Source organism: Trypanosoma cruzi, genomic scaffold (genome assembly GCF_000209065.1).
Source record: "Trypanosoma cruzi strain CL Brener 1047053516539 genomic scaffold, whole genome shotgun sequence".
Lineage (NCBI taxonomy): Eukaryota > Euglenozoa > Kinetoplastea > Trypanosomatida > Trypanosomatidae > Trypanosoma > Trypanosoma cruzi.
In genome coordinates this window covers 104,028-111,748 of record NW_001849474.1, presented here as the reverse complement: position 1 = coordinate 111,748, position 7,721 = coordinate 104,028, and the positions used below count along the sequence as shown (strand labels likewise).

The following is a 7,721-nucleotide window of genomic DNA, read 5'->3' as shown; positions in this document are numbered from 1 at the left end:
GTGTGATGCTTTCTTCGTGACACGCAAAAGGCAACTTCGGGTTGAAATTCCCTCCTTTTCACTTCTCTTGCGCCGTCCCGAGAGGGTGGAGAATCAAAGGAGAAGGAAGAACGCAGCACCAGCACCGGCAGCAACAAAAAGTAAATGCCCTCAATTCTACCCCCCTCCTCCAACACACACACACACACACACACACACAGAGAGAGAGAGGGGGAAAGTGAGAGGATGAGAGAGAGAGGTATAGATAGATAGAGATGGGCAAATAAAATTAAAGAGGCCACATCGCATGCAAACGCCTATCGATAAAAAAGCTGATGCATAGGCATGAAACGGGAGGTCCATCAGGCGCATGAAAAAAAAACCCTCACAACAAAAATAGGCGTACAAACAGAGAGTGAAAGGGATGCATGCACGCACACATGCCTACTAAAAATCAATGTACAGAAAGTGTGAAAAAGAGAGGAAACAGTCAACACAAAAAAATAAAAATAAAAAATAAAAATAAAAACGTACAGCTCAGCATCCATGTGATATGACCTGTGAGGTTGGTTAGTCATGCATGCATCGCAGTTCATCAAAATATTCATACAAATAACAGAGTAAACAACGCGAATATTCACCTGAATGAGGCCCAGCTCCCCTCCTATTCCTACAAAGAGACAAAACACAAAGAAGACCACAAGTTGGTTCAATGCACCCGACATCCCCCACAACTCGGAGGGGATTCAGACAACACTCAATACGCCCATCAACAAACAGATGCAAAACACACCTGCCGCGATAACCGGGCATGCCGCAATATCACAAATTGGCATCCTTTCGCGCCCCACAACCGCCGGACTCCCCTGTGCAGAGGGCAATTGCAGTATTATTATTATTATTATTATTATTATTATTGTTGGTAATGGGATGGACAAAGAACTCACACCCTGCTACCTTCCAACGTGCGGTATCGTCGGAAGCAAGTCAAGTTCCCAGTAAAGAAACAGCGGGGACCAAGAATGCAATATATCATCTTTCTTAGCCCATCCGACCGCCCGTTCTTTCACGTCTCTCTCTCTCTATGTATATAAATAAATATATTATATATATAAATAATACAAGAAGACGCGGATCATGCGGCCAAAATAGCGCCCTTGGCGATACTAAAGCACATATCACGCAGGTCGCCCTCAAGGACATCTGCGACAATCTCCTGTACGCTAAGGATGAACGGTCGGAGTTCTTGCGTCACGCGGTTCTCAAGCGGAGCAATCATCGTTGACTTCAGTTTCTTCAGTGACGGCTGCACGTGTTCATCCCGGAAAAAATGTACCACTGTCTCGTACAGCAGCAGAGTGAGGGCCTCCTGCGCCATCGTACGACTGTCCGCCTCCAAAAAGCCACGAACTTCACGCAGCACGTCATCCCACGGCCGCCGAATTTTGTCACGCTCAAAGAGTGTCTCAAACGTAAAGACACCGTTTGCGATGATGCGGCGTGCTGGCATGACTACACTCTCCTGAATCACACGCCACTCAAACACCCGGTCATTGAACTCGTCCTTCATGGAGGCGATTGGTTTTTGCAGCTGCCAGAGAACTCGTTCCGCTTCGTAACACTCACCAATGCAGTTGTACTGTGAGGCAAGAAACATGTGGTCGCTGCTTGGCTCGTAGCGTACTTTGCCTTGGGAGACACACGCCTCGTATATCCTCGGCAACGCTGCATAGACCGCGCACAGTTTTGGCGCAACGTTGGCTGCAAGTTTCTTCAACGGTGCCTCCACCCGCGTTGCTAAAAAGGATTTGGTCTCACCACTCATGTAATTGTGCACCTCCTCACGAAGAGGTTCCTCAAAAGCGTTTAATTTGTTCATATTGTCCCGCACCTTCGCCTCCAACATCGCACGACGGCCGCACGTTTTCCCCTGTGTTGCATGCCATTTTCCCCATACAAAATTTTTCAATAATTCATCGGACTTTGCTATAAACGAACGCAGTTGCGACATGCGATCCCTCCAGGAACGACCTGACATTCCCAACAAAAGCTTTGGAACAATTTGAGCATCCACAAGTTCCGTAATGGCATCCTGCAGGATCGTCGTCTCCCCCCCACTGAACTCAAGCGAGTCTGGGAGTCCGCACATGACACGGGCGCGGCGAAGTGCCTCGACAAATGCCCGTTGATGAACTCTGTCGTTCGTTGTGACTCGATCCATCAGCCAATGGGCCCTTTTAAAGATGCCACACCATAAATCGTAGCGGTCCTTCTTGGGGAACTGAAGATAAACGGGGCAACGCCGTGGGTGATACAACTCCACTGTCATTTCGGGGTACTTTTCGGGTGCCGACACTTCTGTGCGGGCAACGGAGCAAATTGCGGCCAGTCGATCCAATCGCTCTTCTGTCGCGCGTGTGGCATCGCAGTTCACCACAACATTGCCCAAATTAATACTTCCCAACGGTTGTTTTTTCCCCGCATAATCCTCACGGGACGCGTAGTAGTCAAGAATAAAGTCCCCACGAAGACTCAAGAAACGGGGTTTCCAGCGCTTCAAGTGCTTACTGAGCTTCGCTGCCATGACTTGCTCACGTTCGTTAATCTGCGTAGGGATATAAGGGGCGCGGTAAAGTTTCCACATGACTGTATCCTCATTTTTTTTCTCGGCCTCGTGCTGCATTGCCTTCCGTACGCGTTGAATCATAAACCGCATGTAGAGCTTCTCATATTCGCGTCCAAAGGCATCAAGAAAGACGCTGGCGAGCTCCCGCGTGTCGCTCATCTCTCCACTGAAGGCGGAGCCCATTGCAACCAACAGCCGCAGCCACAAGAAGAGACCCTCCAGCCGTCAACGATAAATATTATACTTCCCTCTTCCTACTTTCCTTATTTTGTCCTCGTTTTTTTTTTTTTGTGGTGTCGTCGCCCTCACACACACGCACACGCACACTCCTTCTCTCCCGGTGCTGCCTGAGGTGCGCCAACCCACCCAAACTGCTCATGGCGAATACGATGCAAACAAACAAAACATTATAAAATGGGAGAAGTAAACAAACAACAACAACAACAGAAAAGATTGCGGAAAGATAAAACACAACAGAGACGGCTCGGAAAAAAGTCAAATGCAAATATGCCTACGTGCGCATAGAAGTGCACACACACAGACACACAAAACCGAAACCGAAGCACATTCGATAACTCAAGGCACCCCACGCATGGGGGGAAAAACAGCAACAGTAACAACAAGGATGCAAGACTTCATACGCCCAAAGTAAGCAAAAATAAAACTCCTCCTTTCAACCTTCTATTCAATGCGTCTCAATTCCTCTTCTACAAGAAGTTAGATAACCCGTTCTCAGTTTTTTATTAAACGCAGTGTGTGTGTTTTTGCCTTGTGACAGCAGCCACCGAGCTCCCTTTCCAAAGTTGCTGATGAAAGCATGAAAAGCAGAAGTTAATACAATAAGAAATGCGATAATATAAAGGCGATACGCCACATACTTGAAAGGAAATACGTGCATCAACTTTGGTGGCGGGTACAGCATGTAGTTGACATTTAGACCACTAATGTATGAGTACGGTGTGTAGAATCCAATGTTGACCAGAGTCGCTAGCGCCGTTGCGTGCAGCAAGTGTGAACGAGTCATGGGCAATAAATCATAACGCACGGCAAAATAAAATGGTGTGATGAACAGAAGCCCATGATGCACCATAAAAAAATAGCTCTCGAATTTGTACTGATGATCTCCCCAATCGGGTGACGCCAATGCCGCTGTGGGTCCCCAATGGTAATCCGCGGCGAGGGTTGCTAAGTAGACATTCTCGGGGTATTGGCTCGGCCCAGTACGCAGCAGCACGGCAGCCCAGAGCAGTGTGAACAGGTGACAGGGCATCAGCATCCACCCAATTTGAACAAAAGGATGTGGACGAGAGATCTTCAACAGCACTTGACACGCCCAACACAAGAGAAAAAAAACACCCAACAGTTTATTTAATAGGCTCTTGGTAGACTTGCCGCGGGAAATCCTGCGGGTGTAACTCCACGCCCGTGAACGGTAGCCCCAGGAGGCACGGAAGCAACACCAGACAAACACGTGCAGTACAACAAACTCAAAAACATGCACCTTCGGTGGCCGAAACCAAAAGAGTTTCTCCGCGGCATTCGGTCCCCACGCCTGTCCGGTGTGGCGGCAAACAGCCACCAGCCAGTCGGCCACCACTTGCGGTACAAGAGCATCCGCCACGAAGACAAGTGTGAGTGGGGCCATTCGCGGGCAACTCGTCCTAGTGAATAAGAGGACCTACGAAGGGACAATGCGGTAAGACTCATGAAAGCATCACCACGCCAAAAAAAAAAGGAAAAAAAAAAAAAATCGGCTCGTGATTTATGCCACATGCCGGAAATAAAAAAGAAGTCACAAACACAAAAATGGCGTAAACTAATAAATTCCCGACGACCATATTTGTCGCGTTTCTTCATTATTTTTTTTTATTATTTATTTATTTATTTTTTTGTTTCCCCCCTTCCCGGAGGGATGGCGTGACTTTATTGCCATGTTGACTGTCCTCTCAATGGCCTTTCGGGCCCTTGACGTCGTCGCCGTCCGTCCCCTCCTCCTCCAGCGCGGCCAACTCCGCCTCAAGCCGGGCAATTTCATCATCCACAATCATGCCCTCCCTCGACGAGCCCGCTTTCATACTGCCTTCATCATCACTCCACGCAGCAGCACCAGCCGCCGCTTCAAAACAGGTTTTCTCTGCCGTGCCTTCAGCATCACCCTCGGCAACAGCCGCCGACGATGGCGGCGACCGCCCGGCGTTCAGCTTCACATTCTCCTCCAGCGGGTAATACATATTATCCAGGGGTGAGAGTCTGTACCAGCTCTGCTCCCCACGCAAATAACGACGATAATCCTCCTCAATGTGCCAAAATCCCAACGCCTCAGCATTCTCTGTGGCATACAAAGCGCAGTCCTTGCGATCCACGCGCAAACATGCCTCTAAGAAAACAAGAAAGGTGTCCTTTGCAAAACGAATGTTATTCACGTTACGGCACTGGTTCAACAGCTGAAAGGCGTAACTGAGATCAAGAGGGCGTTCCACGAGATCAAGCGCAGTATGCAGATCATCCACTGTCGGGCGTTCGGTTCCCTGAAATGAATGGAATCGTTTATGCCACTCCAGCACGTACTTCTCAAGCGGCGTTTCCGGTCCATCCAGCCGGTCTTTTCGCAAAATGTGGCGCTTCTTGCTGAGCCAAAGTGGCTGATTCGCCATACACTTCGGCCGCGTGTACGGCCTGTCAAGCCCGCCTAGCCACGCCTGGTACAACATCTCGGTGCGTTGGTGATCCGGCTGTTGAATGACGGTGTAAATCTTCCAGTTGTCAACATCCTTCAAAAATAACATCCAATACGGGCGACGATACCGCAGCGATGCCAACGATGGCAGACTACCGTGCAGCATTCTTCCCACGCTGGCACACACACACGCACTTACAAACACGGGGGGGAAACAGGCCACACAACCAAAAGCCTCCTCCTCCCACCCGTTCTGTTTGTCCCCACGTCCCTTTTTCCTTCTCCGCTCCTTTGCTGTGACCCGCTCACAAGGGAAAAAAAAAAAAAAGAGTGACTGCAAAACAACACAACTCATTAGGCACTCCAAACCCCCTCCCCCTCCAAAAAAACAACACAAAGTGCAACTTTCACAAGTCGCTCGAGAGTCCCAAGACCCCATTTTACTCTTCTCTTCTTCCTCATTGTTTACTTGCGTTTGATTTCTCCTTCCTCTCATTGCATATTCCTTTGCTTCTGATGCCACCTCCCCCCCCTTCTCTCTCTCTCTCTCCGCCCACGGGGGCGTTTGTTCTTCTTGTTTTTTTGTGCACTTTTTTTCTTGGAAGTGTCATCCCACAAATAATAATAAAAAAGAAAGAAAGGATAACAGAAAACAACCAAAACCACCACCACCACCACCACAACAACAAAGCAAACTTCAAAAAAACAACAACAACAAAACAGGCCATTGCAACGAATACATACGAAAGGAAAGACAGAGAAACACAAACATTTACGGGTGTAAACACACAACAACTGTTGTTGTTGTTCCTTTTTTTTTTCTTTTTCCTTCTTGTTGTTGTTGTTGTTGTCCCCTTTTGTGTCCATTTAGCAAATTGGCACGGTGACACCTTAGGATGATGTCTCAATGGCCAATAAACGTCTTCGCAGCGTCTCGGACGCCTTCCTAATAGCTTCTTCATATTCCCTGTAAGCGTCTAATTGTTGAAGATACTTTCTACGCATAATTAAATCGGAATCGGTGACTGTTTTCAAAGTTTCGCCTTCTTTTGCACCACCCTCTGTACGACTATCATTACTACCACCAGTGGCCGCAAAAAACAGAGTTTCACGCGTGGCGTGTTCTCCTCGAGCTTCCAAAAGAGAGGAAACAATGCCTATAGAAGCTGCGGGTTCCCGCAGCTGCTCCTCAGTCTGATCTGAGGTTCCTGTCACACGCGATGCCGCATGAATCCTCGCATCGCAGTACCGTGCGTAAGCCCTTCGTATTTCCTCCTCTTCAGTTGGGTTTAGCTGCTCGTAAGCGGAGTTTCTGAGGGTATCTGTCACGGCATTCCCCTCTCGTGTAAAGGAGGGAGGAACAGCGGACGAGGTGGCGGCATTATTATTATTAGTGTTGTTGTTGGTGTTCTCGTTGTTGCCCGCGTTTCGGCGACGATTGTGAAATATAATAAAATGTACAGACCTGTTCGCTTTCCGCATGTGCCGCAAAAGATCGGCCCTGCAGTATGGGCATGTCGACATCCCTTCAAACCACCGTCGTAAGCAGTGCTCATGGTAGCAATGACCACATGGGAGTTGTTTGCAGTTCTGTTCTGCCTTCATTTCGTCTTGGCAAATGGCGCAGCAAGAATCTCGTGCCAAAATATCTTCGGACGCATTTTTCATGCTGTGCACAAACCTCGTCAGGGAGAGATATGTCACCAGGCTCTGGATCTTCTTGACGACATCGACAGCGCTGTTTATGAGAACCCGTAGTAGCGGGAATGGTGCCTGGGACACAATGCAAACATACGTGAATGAGACAATGAAGACAGAACTCTTAAGGAGGGAGAAGAACAGCTCGGCGTAAAAGGCAAGAGGGCCATGATCCGACTCCCCAATCACCTCCGTGAAGAGCAGCCGCACGAGAAAATTGATGTTGGAGATGGCAAACTGCAGGTACATAATGGCAGCGGAGTACTTCAGAGTTAAGTACTCATCTCGCTCCCTGGCGGTGTTCACAAAGACATCAAACACAACGTAAAGATCGAGTGGCATGGCCAAGAGGAAGAAAAGCGTTAGGCCACTCAGCATGCGCAGCCGCTCCGTCGGAGATTCCACGACATGAAGTGTCGTCGTCCGCTCCCGTGCAACGCCGTGCAGAAGGGCCAACACCACCGTAAACAACGCGGCCACACCGAAGGGGCCAAGAACGGACACCCCAAAGTAGAAGGGCCCCACCACACACTCGGCGATGTACAGCGGGACGGAGTTGCGCAACAACTCGGTTTCGGTGTGGTTCAACTTACCAAAGAACACGCGACACGCGACAAGCCAAAACAAGAAGGTGGTCGCAATAAAAACATTGACGCACAGCAGGCGGAACAGGGACGAGTTCGTCAGCTCCACGACTGTCGTGAAGTACTCACGGTAGGCATTGGCGTAGTCCAGGACAAA

At 49.0% G+C, this 7,721-nt stretch overlaps 4 protein-coding genes across 4 annotated transcripts, besides 11 other annotated features; all 4 read right to left on the bottom strand.

The window, feature by feature from the left end:
- Positions 1 to 7,721: a sequence feature (heterozygous, non-Esmeraldo-like haplotype).
- Positions 173 to 199: a microsatellite.
- Positions 200 to 238: a sequence feature (CT-rich).
- Positions 479 to 508: a microsatellite.
- Positions 867 to 900: a microsatellite.
- Positions 1,067 to 1,100: a sequence feature (AT_rich).
- Tc00.1047053509945.30 (uncharacterized protein) lies at positions 1,115 to 2,788 on the bottom strand (the record flags this gene model as incomplete). Its single annotated transcript, XM_800184.1, has 1 exon — positions 1,115 to 2,788. One exon carries the CDS (start codon positions 2,786 to 2,788, stop codon positions 1,115 to 1,117), a length of 1,674 nt encoding a protein of 557 aa, XP_805277.1.
- On the bottom strand, positions 3,291 to 4,250 carry Tc00.1047053509945.24 (hypothetical protein, conserved; the record flags this gene model as incomplete). Its single annotated transcript, XM_800185.1, has 1 exon — positions 3,291 to 4,250. The coding sequence occupies one exon, from the start codon at positions 4,248 to 4,250 to the stop codon at positions 3,291 to 3,293; it is 960 nt and encodes a 319-aa protein (XP_805278.1).
- Positions 4,330 to 4,355: a microsatellite.
- Positions 4,462 to 4,500: a microsatellite.
- On the bottom strand, positions 4,552 to 5,778 carry Tc00.1047053509945.20 (hypothetical protein, conserved; the record flags this gene model as incomplete). Its single annotated transcript, XM_800183.1, has 1 exon — positions 4,552 to 5,778. One exon carries the CDS (start codon positions 5,776 to 5,778, stop codon positions 4,552 to 4,554), a length of 1,227 nt encoding a protein of 408 aa, XP_805276.1.
- Positions 5,944 to 5,963: a microsatellite.
- Positions 6,079 to 6,133: a microsatellite.
- Positions 6,174 to 7,721, bottom strand: Tc00.1047053509945.10 (hypothetical protein, conserved; the record flags this gene model as incomplete). Its single annotated transcript, XM_800182.1, has 1 exon — positions 6,174 to 7,721. A coding segment is annotated over one exon (1,548 nt), but the record flags the coding sequence as incomplete, so codon positions are not given.
- Positions 6,664 to 6,702: a microsatellite.